At 48.5% G+C, this 15,518-nt stretch overlaps 1 protein-coding gene across 18 annotated transcripts in view; it reads right to left on the bottom strand.

Moving 5' to 3' along the window:
- The window catches only part of huwe1 (HECT, UBA and WWE domain containing E3 ubiquitin protein ligase 1), a 77,227-nt gene that overhangs the window by 9,887 nt on the left and 51,822 nt on the right, over positions 1–15,518 (bottom strand). For 10 of the 18 annotated variants that reach the window (XM_055930978.1, XM_055930994.1, XM_055930992.1 and 7 more), the window contains 20 exons: positions 14,910–15,085; positions 14,516–14,737; positions 13,880–13,981; positions 13,509–13,636; positions 13,107–13,266; positions 12,440–12,668; positions 11,909–12,087; positions 11,601–11,690; positions 11,226–11,432; positions 9,831–10,133; positions 7,361–7,571; positions 6,960–7,084; positions 6,478–6,701; positions 4,813–5,028; positions 4,467–4,648; positions 3,690–4,365; positions 2,745–3,450; positions 2,402–2,493; positions 1,975–2,131; positions 547–681 (listed from right to left, as the gene is read on the bottom strand). In XM_055930978.1, coding sequence (XP_055786953.1) covers positions 547–681; positions 1,975–2,131; positions 2,402–2,493; positions 2,745–3,450; positions 3,690–4,365; positions 4,467–4,648; positions 4,813–5,028; positions 6,478–6,701; positions 6,960–7,084; positions 7,361–7,571; positions 9,831–10,133; positions 11,226–11,432; positions 11,601–11,690; positions 11,909–12,087; positions 12,440–12,668; positions 13,107–13,266; positions 13,509–13,636; positions 13,880–13,981; positions 14,516–14,737; positions 14,910–15,085 — 4,520 coding nt within the window. Of the gene's footprint in view, positions 1–545; positions 682–1,974; positions 2,132–2,401; positions 2,494–2,744; positions 3,451–3,689; positions 4,366–4,466; positions 4,649–4,812; positions 5,029–6,477; positions 6,702–6,959; positions 7,085–7,360; positions 7,572–9,830; positions 10,134–11,225; positions 11,433–11,600; positions 11,691–11,908; positions 12,088–12,439; positions 12,669–13,106; positions 13,267–13,508; positions 13,637–13,879; positions 13,982–14,515; positions 14,738–14,909; positions 15,086–15,518 lie in introns of all 18 variants that reach the window. The other 8 variants (XM_055930985.1, XM_055930993.1, XM_055930997.1 and 5 more) reach the window with 6 other exon arrangements.

Genomic DNA, 15,518 nt, shown 5'->3' with positions numbered 1-15,518 from the left:
ATACCAGTATAGCAATATTTTTTTCCATGGCAAAAATTGAAACACGAAGCAGACCAAACTCTTTGATCCTTATAAAACCTGCTTTATGTAAAATAGTGTGTGCTATAGCTTGGAAAATAAATTAATGTGAATCTGGAAGACAATGTTTCGAACTTTCGAGCTGTTTTCCTTAAGAAGTTTTGTTTCCTTTACACGATACTGGTATCACCCCGGCCCTACTAGGAAGGGGCTTAATCTGGGTCCAGAATAATAGCCGGTACTATTTTCCTCCCCAGACACCCGTCTGTCTCTCTTGACCCCCTCTCTCTTCACCTGCTAGAGAGCTTTCCCCTGACCCCTAGCTATCCCAGAACTTCTCTCTTCACCTGCTAGAGAGCTTTCCCCTAACCCCTGACCCCTAGCTTTCCCAGAACTTCTCTCTTCATCTGCTAGAGAGCTTATCCCTAACCCCTGACCCCTAGCTATCCCAGAACTTCTCTCTTCACCTGCTAGAGAGCTTACCCCTAACCCCTGACCCCTAGCTATCCCAGAACTTCTCTCTTTACCTGCTAGAGAGCTTGCCGGCCTTCAGCCTGGCAGAGAGGGAGGTGTCCTCGACCGGTGCGTCAGGTGACTGGGCGTCGGCCCGGGCTCTCCTCTGCTGCTCCAGGTTGTACTCACGCAGCTCAGCCAATAATGTGCCTAGAGGAGAGAGGGGAAGACCACCAGTGGTCAACAATCGGTCGACGACAAAGCCTTGCGTTCCAATTTTCTTTTTATTTGTTTCGTGCTGTAAGTGCACCTAATTCAGCAGCGCCGGGAAGGCAAAGTATTCCAATTTTGAACCATTTCCCCGTGCCCCCCCCAAAAAGCTCATTATGCTCACTCAGCTGTGCCTCACAAGTAATACAACAAATGATCTATTACCAGTGGGCTTATACCTACAATTTTGAAATATAATTTCAAAATGGTCTGAGAAGAACAACGTTGGCAGGGAAACTCAAGCATAGCCAATATATATGTATATTAATGTATTGTGCCAATAGCCTACTGCACAAACGTCCTTGCCACAGAACTGTTTTTAATTGGTTAATGCTGCATAGGCATAACACTAATCAAATTTGTTCACACTTTTACAGTGTTAGTTTCCTCAGCTGTTACACAACATGATATAAAAATGGATTTTTTTACTCTACTGGGCATTTAAGTAAAATCTTAAAGTGACAATGAAACAAACGCACCCATTGGTAGTGTCAGCTATCTCAGGCTTTGAATAAAAACACCTTGAACGTGTATTGTGTAGTCCACTGACGCATCTGTTTGCAGTGTGTATCCCAGGTGTCTAGCCCATGAGGCTAGTAGACAGCACGGTGTGTGTGTGTGTTTGTACCAATCTGTTTGCAGAGTGTGTATCCCAGGTGTCTAGCCCATGAGGCTAGTAGACAGCACGATGTGTGTGTGTGTGTTTGTACCAATCTGTTTGCAGAGTGTGTATCCCAGGTGTCTAGCCCATGAGGCTAGTAGACAGCACGGTGTGTTGTGTGTGTACCAATCTGTTTGCAGAGTGTGTATCCCAGGTGTCTAGCCCATGAGGCTAGTAGACAGCACGGTGTGTGTGTGTGTGTGTGTGTGTGTGTGTGTTTGTACCAATCTGTTTGCAGTGTGTCTCCCAGGTGTCTAGCCCATGAGGCTAGTAGACAGCACGGTGTGTGTGTGTGTGTGTGTGTGTGTTTGTACCAATCTGTTTGCAGAGTGTGTCTCCCAGGTGTCTAGCCCATGAGGCTAGTAGACAGCACGATGTGTGTGTGTGTGTGTGTGTGTGTGTGTGTGTGTGTACCAATCTGTTTGCAGAGTGTGTATCCCAGGTGTCTAGCCCATGAGGCTAGTAGACAGCACGGTGTGTTAAGTGTGTGTACCAATCTGTTTGCAGAGTGTGTCTCCCAGGTGTCTAGCCCATGAGGCTAGTAGACAGCACGGTGTGTTAAGTGTGTGTACCAATCTGTTTGCAGAGTGTGTATCCCAGGTGTCTAGCCCCACTCAACAGCAGACGGAGCACAGTGTCTCTGGTGGTTCCATCTCCTCTGGACAGCTGGAGCAGGATGTTGGCTGCATCCTCCAGACCCTCCTCTGAACACGAGTGACTGGTCAGCACCTGAGAAAGGGAAGGGGAAGAGTGTTATTCATTAGGTTCCAAACAGAAGAAAACTGACTGAAACCGGGAGGAACTTCCTAGGCTCTGGTCAAAAGGAGTGCACTGTAGGGGGAACACAGTGCCATTTCAGACACAGCAATGAATTGACCTTTGTGCCCGGGCAACTGAAAGTGACTTAACTCTTACACCAACAGATGCATCTAGACACGTAGAGAGCGATTAGCTTTCCCAGTTAGGGATCCAGTGTTAGTTTTAGTGGTCATTCAGTACCTCGACAGAGAGCTGTAGTTGTTTCTCAGTGAGTCCAGTGGAGGCCAGCTTGGTGTCACTTTCAACACAGAGCACGGTCGCTCTATGCTTCCCTGTCGGGACAAAACACAAGCATCAATATTCTCTTCCACTATGGTGCGTTACCTTGTAGGGCGCACGTAGATAAACATTACCACAGCCCTTAGTATTGCTCCGTGGGTATTATGTGCTGTGTACTATGTGTAAGCAGCAGCGCTTGTAAGACTAAATTCCCATCTGGGACAATACAGTTGATGTTTTCTCAACCCACTCAAATAGAAAGTGATGTCAGTGTATTGCTTGTGAAGATGCTAGTTGTTCTCACCTGTGGCGCTGGCTCCAGTAGTTGTGGGTATAGACACTATAGCTGTAGAGGTCTGGCCTGTCCCTGAGGACGAGCCCTGCGCTGCAGCCACTACCGAGGCCCCCGACACCACCCCGACACCTGAGACCACCCCTACAGTGGTCCCCTGAGCAGAGGCGGAGACAGAGCCTGGAGGAGCGACGGCTGCACCGGCGGTCTGCGGTGTCGGGTGTCCGGCAGGGACTTCCGTAGCCTTATTATCGGGCAGGGCGATGGAGATGAGGGAGAGGAGACGCAGGAGCTTCTCGGTTAGCAGGGAGGAGCGTCGTATCACTGGGTGGGACAGCATATTCATCAGCTGGCCCAGCGGAGAAGCCTCCAGGCTGAACTGAGCCCCGTCTGCCTCCCCTCCCGCCCCCAGGGGAAGAGTCTTCATGGAGGCCTTGCCTTTCCTCGACACGTTCATGTTGTCCAGTTTCACCAGCAGGTCCCAGAAGTCGGTAGAGATGCCAAGGGACTGGGGGGTGATGGCCGCGCCACAGGCGCCCCCGCCCAGGGAGTTCTGGGCTGAGGAGGGGGTGTTGGAAGAGGTCTGGGTGGATCTAGAGCCTCCTCCTGCTGTTCCGGTGACGATAGAGGCAGCAGCACACAGACGGGAGTCTAGTTCAGATGTGGAGGAGGAGAGCATGTCCTTACAGCGCTGCTGGGTGAAGTGACTGGGGAACACCTGGAGATAAGATAGCAACACATTAGATTAATGACCTGGACTAACTAAGAGACACACACATTACATTGCCAACTCACAATTTTCCTGACATTTTCAAACAAAAGCTCTGGTCAACTGGCAGTTATCCATCAAACACACCATTCATAAATCAGCACAAAGTTTTTGGACCCCCAAGATGAATGACAGACGTGAGCAGTAACGTGTCCACCACCCATCCAGAGTACAAAACAGTCTCCTACCTTGGCCAGTTGGATAAGAGTATCCAGTACGTGTCGACAGACCACAGGGGCGGCCTGGGGGTGGATGTGTACGGTCGACCCTCCTCCACCTGCACAAGTCATCCCCGCCGCACCCCCCTGTACCCCTCCTCCCAGGGTCCCCCCGGACCCTCCTGACGTCCCCCCCGCAGAGTGCCGGTCGGCATGCTTCCGTCCCGACGCTCGCTGGATCTGGAAAATGTTTGTACGGCATCCTAGCGCCGCGTCCATGGAAACGGACAGCCAAGAGAGCTGGGAGGAGCTACGAGACTCCACCCGGTTGAGAAGCTCCAGAGAGGAGGAAGAGGAGGAGGAAGAGAGGGAGGCGGAAGCGGTTGCTGCAGTCGTAGATCCTTTACTCCCGCCGTAACCTCCCTGACCGGCAGCAGTCCTCTTGCCTCTGGCGTCTTCCAGGCGGGTGGTCTCGACACAAACCTCACTCTCGCTGCTGCGCTGCAGGATGGAGAGCAGACTGCGGATGACCCAGCCACGCGTCTGGGAGTGGTAGCACAGGTTGCGGAGCACGCGGTGCAGACGGCTGGTGTTGAGTTTGGGTTCGTCTACAAAGAGGAGGACCAGGAGACAGGACAATGCCTCGTGGTCCAGGAGCAGACGACCGCGCAGACGCAGCAGAGAGTCCACACTGGAACTGGACGGTCTGGGGAGAGGACAGGTTAGTCATAAGAGGTCATACACACACACTTTAAACAGACTCATCTCTCACAGACTTTATCCTCAGACCATTCCTCGCCCTCTCACCTGCTCTGGTTGGCCCCTCCCATTTGGAAGGTCCCGCCTCTCTGCACGGCAAGGCGGGTGTACTGTACCCCTCGGTTGCCCCCCAGGCGGCTGGTAAAGGCAGGCGACCTCAAGATGGCCGACAGGGCCGAGCTGGAACTATGGCCGAACAGCCTCTCGTGCATCAGCTGTCTCTGACGAGCCTGGGGATGTCAAATTTACAAAACATGCAATCATGAATATCCCAGTATATTATGTAGCCGGAACAGAACTTTATAATTTTTGTAATTTTATTTTTTGAAGTTATTCTATGCAAGTTCACTTTTGTTACTTGGTGCTAGTGTGTAGTAAAACGTTTGAATCTTACACTCACCTCCTGCTCCCGGCGCAGCGCGGCTGCCTCGGCGGCGATGTCCGGGGGCATGACGGCCAGCACGCTGTCCTCCATGTCTTCTAGGACGGAGCGCCGCAGCTCCGATGGGAGGGTCTGGATGAAGGTGACGGGGTCCAGGGGAATGTCGCCCTGCGTGGGCTGCTGGGACAGCTCTCTACGCTGCTGTTCAGCACGTTGTTGGGCCAGGACCTGGGGAGAGGAGAGACTTTAACTAATGATCCCAATTTTGAAAAAACGTATTAAGTCTTTAAAGCATTCATTAAGTCTTCCTAAGGCCACACAGAGGCTTCAACAGCTTGAGTATAATGGAAATGTTAGGCGTTAGACCAAGATCACTAAATCTTCCCCTCGCTACACTACTCATAAACATGTACACTACATGGCTAAAAGTATGTGGACATCTCATTCCAAAACCATGGCCATTATTACGGTGTTCGTCCCCCCTTTTGCTGCTATAACAGCCTCCACTCTTCTGGGAAGGCTTTCCACTAGATGTTGGAACATTGTTGCGGGGACTTGCTTCCATTCAGCCACAAGAGCATTAGTGAGGTCAGGCACTGATGTTGGGAGATGAGGCCTGGCTCGCGGTCGGCGTTCTAATTCATCCCAAAGGTCTACGATGTGGTTGAGGGTAGGGCTCTGTGCAGGCCAGGCAAGTTCTTTTACACCGATCTCGACAAACTATTTCTGTATGGACCTTGCTTTGTGCACGGGGGCATTGTCATGCTTAAACAGGAAAGGGCATTCTCCCAAACGGTTGCCACAAAGTTAGAAGCACAGAATCATCTAGAATGTCATATGCTGTAGCATTAAGATTTCCCTTCACTGGAACTAAGGGCCCTAGCCCAAACCATGAAAAACAGCCCCAGACCATTATTCCTCCTCCACCAAACTTTACAGTTGGCACTATGCATTGGAGCAGGTAGTGGGTCTCCTGTCATACCCAAACCCAGATTAGTCCGTCGGACTGCCAGATGGTGAAGCGTGACTCATCACTCCAGAGAACGTGCTTCCACTGCTCCAGAGTTCAATGGCGGTGAGCTTTACACCACTCCAGCCGAAGCTTGGCATTGAGCATGGTGATCTTAGGCTTGTGTGCTCCCGACGAACAGTTATTGTGCTGACGTTGCTTCCAGAGGCAGTTTTGAACTCGGTAGAGAGTGTTGCAACTGAGGACAGACGATTTTTACCCGCTACGCGCTTCAGCACTCGGCGGTCCCATTCTGTGAGCTTGTGGAGCCTACCACTTCAGAGCTGAGCCGTTGTTTCCACTTCACAATAACAGCACTTACAGTTGACCGGGGCAGCTCTAGCAGGGCAGACATTTGACAAACTGACTTGTTGGAAAGGTGGCATCCTATGACGGTGCCACGTTGAAAGTCACTGAGCTCTTTAGTACGAGCCATTCTACTGCCAATGTTTGTCTATGGAGATTCCATGGCTGTGTGCTCAACTCTATACACCTGTCAGCAATGGATGTGGCTGAAATAGACGAATCCACAAATTTGAAGGGTGTCCACATACGTATGACCATGGAGTGTATTTAAGCTCAATTTTAAGCCCCACATAGATAATTTACAAGACAAGTCATAATACATAACAGGATGATTATTAGGGTGATGTATTTTCATTCCTCACCTCCTCCTGTATGGCGGGTGGCAGGGCAGCCAGGAACTCAGGGCTGACCTCTGTGACCCCTGGTCCTCCTCCCAGTACGGGGGCAGTGGTGGAGGGGAGGGTGGCCGCGGCAGGGGGGCGTGCTGGGGGTCGGATACCCAGCTGGTTCTGGAGCACCTCACGACGGATGTCCTCTGGAAGAGCTGCCAGGAAGGATGGGTCTACACCCTCTGGTAGACTGATGCCTGGAGGGGGGGGGGGTTAGTGTAGGGCTCTACTGTGCATGACGTAACACAAGGGTGGCCAACCCTCCTTCTGGAGAGCTACAACGTATGCATGCTTTTGCTCTAACAATCAAGGTCCAATTAAGGTCTTGATGAGCAACAGGTGATTAGAAGAACCATGTGTGAGCATCGGGTTGGAAAACATGTGCTTTCTCCAGGAGGAATGCCCACCACTGAGGTAGAGGGGCCAGAGAATCCAGCCAATGAGATTCTTCTTACCTGCCAGTGGGTCCTCATCCTCATTGCTGGTGGATGGGAAGAGCTCTTCCTGGATGGCCTGGGATTGGCTGTCTGCGCTGTCACTCCGGGGCATGGTCTCTCCAGGGGAGGAGACAGAGGTGGAGCTACAGAGGGGCAAAGCATGAGCGAGGGAGACAGAGAGAGCTCATCTTCCCCTCAGAGTCCCTGCCTAGATCACATTAGATCTGAACAGATCACATTGGTATAAGTAATATGTTACAGTAGTTGCTCCATCTTGACCTCTGATAGGTTAGGTATAATTTTGTTCATGTTTGATATACACCTATCCAAATATTTTAGATCTAGAGAAGTGCCTATGGGGTAGGGGCTAGGGTTTGAATATGGAACGTATCGTTAGTATTGCCCGCCAAGACCCTCACCCTGACTCCCCGTCTGTCTGCCTGGCCGTCAGTCCGCCATCTCCACTCCCTGACAGCTCCTGTGGCAGATGGACAGCCTGGGTGGGGTTGGGGACGGGCTCTTCCTGCGTGGCAGATGCGGGGCTACTGGTATCCATGGGAGACCCTTCCAGTAGTGACACGCCCACCGCTGCAGGCTCAGCGGTCTCCACGATGTCTGGACTCAGGGAGGCTGGGTGGAGATCGGGGAGAGGAGAAGAATGAGTGAAAGGAGTGGGGAGGAAAATATGGGAGAAGAGGGGAGGAGAGAGAAGAAAAATGGTCAGTTAATATACTAAACAACTATGCATAGTCTGACGGCAACAACGTGGTTGCATGAACACATATGCTCCGTTGCAAAATCTGCACGACACTTTGAAGCAATGTGTCGTTAGCCATGATTAGGGCTGTGGCATTCATGACATTTTGTCAGCCGGTGATTGTCAAGCAAATAACTGCCCGTCGCACAGTAATTGACCGTTAATTAACAAACCCATTTAACATCTCCTGGCTTCCACACACAGCCTACAAGTCACAAATGCAGACCTTTGGAACATCTACATTTTATAAAGTCTAATAAATCCATGTAATATAGCCTACACCTTCACAATAAATCCATTATGTATTTTAGACGGGTCTAAAGAAGAATGATATGAAGAAAATGTAGTCCATTTCAGAAGAACAGAATAGCATACGCTGAGTTGTCCTTATGTTAGGCCCTGATCTGGCTATGCCAAATGGCTGTGGGTTACACTAGTTCATTTAGCAGACAAGATTTGCTTCGAATTCTGTGGCTTTATTTTATAGTATGAAGAATACAACTGAATAAAATAGAAAGTATATTTTCTCCAAACGATGTGGGAGTGTTGCACATGCAGCTATTCTGTGTTGAGCTGTTAACAAAGAAACAGCATCTCCTATATGCTTAATTTAGAGTTAATTATGCAACTTTGGTTGTGATACAAACGTTGGGTTATATGTTTTGATTTTTAATCCATTCTAAGGCTTCATGATCCGACTAATGATTATTTTTTTAAAGAAATGAAAGGCATGAGCTCTGCTTAGTTTTTTGCTTAGGCTGCACACACTTAACCAGTCTCCTTCACAATTTGACAAGCACTTGAGAAAATGCCTCAAACTTCCCGGCGGCTTCCCCTTTGTGCGGCCGTAATGCCCCCTAAAAAAAATCCATGCCTTTTGCGGCCAGTGGCCATTGGTCCCTTGTGCTGAATATAATAATTATAATTCCCTTCTCCCGGCTGCGTGCCCTGAAGGACTGCTCACTCACATGACCCAATTATCATTAGCCAATGCCCGTCACATGATCCGGTCTTTCTCACAGGCTACAAGTGAAGACAGACACATCGTGGACGCAACTGCGTGTGTCCTTATCAAATTCCGAGGTGCATATTGAAGATATTGAAAGAACTGTCCACATTTACTTTTCGTCAGCCAACAAGATGAATACACCTAACAAACAGCAAAAGCACTAGCCTATGTCAATCTACTATCCCCCATCGTACAAAAGTTTACCTATTCTATGAGAAATAGACATTCCAAAAAGTTATACGCTAATATTGTCAGACTATTCTTCATCAGACTATCCTTGATTAACCTTGTCTTTACATATATTATTTAGTATAAGTGTGAAATTTGAATGGACCATTATATTAAGCACCTGTCTTGAAACTGGCAGAGGGAAAAAATACATGCACTTAAAGGGATGGAGGACGCTTTACCCGTGGTTAATTTTCATGCCAGCCAGGTAGACTATACTCCTGTTGTAAAGAGAAGCAATGTGCTTAATATTAGGAAAGTTGTGAAATAGATATAGTAGGCCTAGCCTATGGAAAGCTGATGGGAGCCCCCTCTTTTTAATAGAGGCCATCATTCCTTTTTCTCACACAATTGCATAGCCTATAGAAATGTTGCACAACATGAGCTTGTGAGCTCTAATGAAGTGTTTGATTAGATTTTCCATTTCATTTGCATTCATGTCAGAGTGATTAGAGGGACAATAGAGTGCTTAGTACCAGGAAGTTAGCAAGTTTGGTATCCTAATAATGACCATCAGCAGCATCAGAGCTTGGAGAAGCCTAATTACTGTGACTAACTGGTCACTTGGAACTTGACTGCCGTCATGGTGGTAATACGGTCACGCTAGCCATGATGGCTATATTCAAAAGGAGACCGCTTAGTCAACATCATCACTGCAGATACAGATGTGTGCCCTTACTGCTCATCAGTCACTCTGTGAAAGAGGGTGCATTCGTTTAGCTACCCTGGTGCCCTGGGTGGATGAGACCAACGGAATGGTCTCAAATGTGCAAACTCCACCAACCGGTGCGCTGGGAAAGCTAAAACGAACACACTTCTTACAGTTTCAAAGTTAGTCTACCTTCCCTGCCTAGTCTACCTTCCCCGCCTCCATCCATCGCTCCTCCTCTCTCACCAATAGTGGGCACCGGGGACATTTCCATCTGTGACGCCTCCACTTCGCAGGTCGGCCTATCGGATGCCGCTGCAAGGGCAGGAAGACCGGCCCCTGCCAGGACAGCCAGCGAATTGGCCAGGAGAAGGTCTGCGATTGGCTGGTGGACCTGCTGGCTGATGGCAGTCTCCAGGGAAACCAGGGCCTGTTCGTGGGGGGCGGGGGTTGTGGGGGTGACCTCTCCTGAGGGGGGAGCGGTGAGGAAACCATCCGAGACCCGAGGGGGGTCCAGACACGACACACCACTGCCCTGGGCCTCACCTTCTGAGCCAGGGGAGACACAGAACAGAGAATAGTTAGCAAGTTCGGGAGTCCTAGGTTCACTTGACCTTCTGATGGAACAACACACAGAACAGGAGGGATGAGTCAAACTGAATAGTGAGCTATAGGTTCACCACTTCAGTTACATATAAAGTACAGAGACAGGTCCTACAAGTGTGCTAGTATTAGAATAGATTAAATATGGGAAACTGGCTGGGGGAACCAAGGAGAGGTTTGGGGAGCACCGAGTTAGAGGGGTACAATGATATCAATGAGCTAAAGCTTATTTTGTCCTGAGTGAGATTGCTGTGAGTTGGGCAGCACTGAGGAAGGCAGTAAGTTGTATAGTTATCTCCCGTACGGGGCGCACTATCCTGATCCCCAACAACAACACAACTTACTACCTCACCACAGCACAGCCACAGAAGGGTATGGGTTCCACATCCGTATAACATACGCACAGAAGCACACACAAGCACATTAGGTTACATAGCAACATCACCGTGTAGCTCACTTGGTAGAGTAAGGCACTTGCAACGCCAGATTCCTACGGGGGGACCAGTATGAAAATGTATGCACTCACAACTGTAAGTAGCTCTGGATAAGAGCATCTGCTAAATTACTAAAATGTAAATGTAACTACAGTATCAGTAACATTCCCCCCCCCCAACTATTAGTTGCAGAGTAAACGTCCAAGCCAAGATGTCAGTGCCGTGGTTTCCATGGTAATAGGATCCTCTGGGTCGTCTTGGCGTTGCCGTGGGAAAGACAGTAGACTGTATAGTTATCTCCCAGATCTGGTGTGATCCTAAAACTATACAAACTACTACCTCACCCCACAGCACGCTACTCTGTGTCTGTCCGTCTGTCTGCTGGCTTCAAGAGGGTCCAGACAGAGGACACTTACTGGGCCAGAGTCCATTCAAACATGCACAGAAAAAAGACAGAAAATGTGAACAGAAAGTTATCTGGAAAGAAAGGATTCACTTTTGCACAAGGGTTCAAAGTTAGCCTCAATCCGGTAAAAGCACTTGCGCTCTTATAAAAAAATTATACTTAGTATAGTGTTCTCATTTAAAAACAAGGTGCCAGTACCAGCAGTGGTCTCTCCAGCCGCACCGTTGACCGTCCCCAGTCCCGAGCCCTGTAGACTCTGCTCCCTGGCCTCCTCTCCTCCTGTCCTCCTGTCGTTCTGCTTAGCCTCCTCCTCCTCCGCCAGCTGGCGTCTTTTCTTCTCCCTCCTCTCCTCCAGCTCCTCGTCTCTCAGGGTCTCCAAGTGTTGCAGGATAGGAACCTTCACCACTGGGAAGGAGAGAGATAGGGTTAGAGGGATGGGCTGGGGTGTACAGTGTGTGTGCGTACATCTATAAGTCTTCATGAGTAAATGTATGAATCAGCAACAATGTGAGAATCACAGAAAATCATATTCTCTCAGTAGTCCAACAGCAGACTAGTAGAAGACTGTTGTACCTGCTACACAGTCGTGCATGCTCTCAGCGTCCAGTACTTTACACTCATCAGTCCATCGGGTTAAGGCAGTGGGGATACTGGACAGAGTGCCTGGAAAGATATATATTTGAGATGAATTCAACATAATCCAATCAAAGCTTGGGCTCCCAGCACAGACTAAGCACCTAGGGACAGTTTCCAATAGATTCAGCCTAGTTCTGGACTCCTTCTCCAATGACATGTATTTCTAAGTCCAGAACTAGAGCTAACTTGGGTCTGGTAAAGCGGCCCATATAGTAGACTGGACTGGTGGACAGCGAGTGTCATACCTGCTTGTCCTCCGGTGCTGCTCTGCTCGTGGAAGAAGTCGTCGAGCAGCTCGTCGTCGGAGCGGGCGATGATGTGCACGTCCTCGTTACCCACCAGGAGACGTGCGCGGCCGCGGGACTGAAGGGGCAGAGAGCTGGACAGCTGCAGGATGTCTGCTGCAGCACTGGGACCTAGCAGTCTGGAGGGGAGGAGAGAGAAGGCACATACACATTTAATATACAGCAGTTGATCGTCTTACAACACTGATACATAAACATTCACACACTGAATCATATTCTCTAACGCGCCGACATGAACAAACACTTTCAGAACCTATGACCTTAGAAATGGATACACGAGTACAGCAACTATACTCAATACTTTGTTTTTGAGGTGCGATTGATTTAGCATTTGGCGGACTATTCCATTGGTTCCTTTGTACGTTGGTTCCTTTGTACGTACCAAATCAAAAGCTGCTTAAAATGTTTGACAGAACCTGACCCATGACCTAGGAAAAGTCCCATTCATTCATTGTAGCATCTCCGTCTCACCTCTGCAGGATGAGTGGGGGGTTGGGCTGTCTGTTCCCGGGGTAGTGGACGTGTATCGTGTGGCCCGTGTTGGCGGTGAGCTGGCGTAGCGTTCTCTGGCTACGACCCATACCCTGCGCCAGGCGGTTGTTGGTGCCAGCTCCGCCCAGCGTTAAGGAGCCGTGGTCGGCGTGACGCACCATCAGGGGGTGAGAGCTGGGGATGTTGCCTGGGGAGGGAGGGATGTCAGCTGATGGGAACACGATAAACAGAGAGAACAGTTGCAGACATTAGGGGGACACGTAGTGACACAACCCCGTCATTCTACATACTGCTATATGGCTATTATAATATTGGCTATTGCTACGTAGCTATTCGTAAGTCTATGTCTTTAGTGTTAGTTGTTCATTAGGATTTAAAAAAAGAGACAAACTACTTTGAGAAATCAGGGCCCGTATTCATAAAGCGTCTAAGAGTAGGGATGCCAATCCGGGATCAGTTCGGTCTTTTAGATTATGAATATATGGACAGGGGGAACTGATCCTAAATCAGCACTCCTACCCTTGAGACGCTTTATAAATATATGGGCCCAGCTCAATAACATAGAAGCTGCCTTCTAAATCTATCCATACATTCAAAACAAAGACTATGAAAAACAAAGAGGAATAAAAACACCAATATGACTCACCGGTGGTGGAGAACATGTTGTCAAACTCTATGATGAGGTCATCGTCGCGGTCAAACCTCTCGAAGCGGATGTGTGGCGCAGCGTTGATGTCTGGGAAATCTTCATCCAGCTCCATCTCCGAACCTTCATCGTCATCATCCTCATCTCCTTCTTCATCATCCTGAGAAACAGAACATGGCATATTTAGACAATTTTTTCTTTCTTTACAATTAATTTTTTCCATTACAAAACTCATTCTGAAGTAAGTAAATGGATACCAATCGAATGTCACCAAGCCGGTTCGATAACAGGGGTCCTGTATAATAGCCCGCTAAGCCGGAGCCGATGCAAATCCTCACGACTCAGACAAGGTAACTGAACACAAAGAAACACTCCTTCCAGAGTCTTCAAACTCTTCCTCACCTGATCCTCCTCCTCTTCCTCTTCTTCCTCCTCCTCTTCATCCTGGCTGTCTTCTTCATCGTTGCTGCCACTGGAGTCCTCCTCCTGCGTGTGCTCCTCATCCTCAGGCTCCAGGATGTTCATAGAGTCTACGGTAGGAGAAGAAGGAGAGAGGACAGTGAGTGAGACCAAACCACCCAACACACTTGAACCCTTTTCACCCTAATAACCCCATTTAACTAAATAAAATGAATTAAATAGATATTTCATGTATTTTTTACGACAGAGCCACACCAAGCTGTACTGTGCTGGCCTGGTTACGCTACACCATAATTGTCAGAACCATGTTGGAGAGGATAATGTGAAAATAAAATATCAAAACCAGCACTTACCTTCTCGGTTGGCCTGTAGAGTAGAAGCCTGACTGATATTGGAGGGTGCTTCATCCATCAACACGTCCTCTTGTGATTCATCCTCACCACTGCCACGTCCCACTGAGTTACAGAGCAAACAACCAATCAGAAACAAGACTATGTTTTGAATGTGACCGCCTCGTTCTTCTACACCATGCCATTTCACTGATGAGTCCAGTGGTGTATTCAGACAGGTGAAACATTAAAGTAACATTTGTTTTCAAAGTTTATATTCTGTTAACTCGTACCCAAAAATTGTTATTGACTCCTATACTCATGTGGCCAAAGCGTAAATCCGAGAAAAAGACCCTAACAAAACCCAACTCAACCCATTCTCTCAAATGATTGCCATTTCCCCCTAGATGATGAGATCATCCTCCTGAGGATGATGAGCTGGCCGGTCAGTGGTCTATACGCATTCACAAAAAATAAATAAATGAATAATCGGTCATATTTAATAGAAATCTGGAAAGACATTTCCATTTAGAATGTTGCAGATTTAAAGAGAGGTGAAATGAGACCCCAATTATGTTCTAGAAAATGCTTTTCTAATTGAATGGTTTGTAACGTTTCACCCTTTTCAACAGACTCCTGGATTCCAGACTCCCTGCTTACCGATAATGGAGCTATTGACGGCGCCAGCGTCTCTCTCCAACAGTTCGTCTATCAGATCCACCAGCTCGTTCTCCACCTGCATGGCCGTTGTGCTGAGCACCTCCGGCTGTCCAGCGATGACCGCTGTGTCTCCCTCCGTCTCTCCGTCCATCAGGTCACTGTCTGTCCCCTGGACCCTGTGACTGCCCTCCACCAGAGTCCCCTCAGCTTCACCAGAGTCACCTGCAAAGAAAATGGATTCAGTGAGATGAACAGTAAGCCAAGAACAGTGCAAATGTGAGTTTCCTATTTCCCTGTGGTACTGGGGAACATGTGGGTGTCTGTGTGTAGTGTGTACATATTTGTTACTACATGTGTATGTGTTTATGAGTGCAAACGTGTGCGCACGCATCACCTGTGGTACCTTGTGTGTTGCTATTGGAGTCCCTGGCGGCTCCCACAGTGTCGTGCTCAGCCTTGTTCTTGCTGGATCCCCCCTTCCCTCCAAACAGGCTGCTGGGCTGGTTGACGATGCGGGACAGAGTCTCTAAGGGCTTCAGAGCTGCATTCACTGTGTTTGCCATGTTGGGACTGAGATAACAAGTCAATGGTGAGAAAAACCATTCTCATTTTATTTATTAATTTTACCCCTTTTTTCTCCCCAATTTCGTGGTATCCAATTGGTAGTAGTTACAGTCTTGTCTCATCGCTGCAACTCCCACACGGATGTTAACTCGAAATGACACAACGACAAGGTTCCAGTTTAACAACGTTTACTATACTATATGAACACACTACAAGGTAGCCATTACACTCAAGGCTAGGTCCATCAACGAGCAGACTCCCTGCGCAGGCGCACTCTTGACTGAGTATTAGCCCCATAATAACAGAAGTATAGGGATACTTAAAACACGATCTTAACAATCTCCCCCTTTTCTTTAAAGACAAATAAAACACCAACATAATAAAATGTCCAAGTATTGTTCAAGATCCCCATTACAAATGTGTTGTGTGACAGTTTTCA

This window comes from Salvelinus fontinalis, chromosome 8 (genome assembly GCF_029448725.1).
Source record: "Salvelinus fontinalis isolate EN_2023a chromosome 8, ASM2944872v1, whole genome shotgun sequence".
Lineage (NCBI taxonomy): Eukaryota > Metazoa > Chordata > Actinopteri > Salmoniformes > Salmonidae > Salvelinus > Salvelinus fontinalis.
This window is presented reverse-complemented; position numbering and strand designations above follow the sequence as displayed.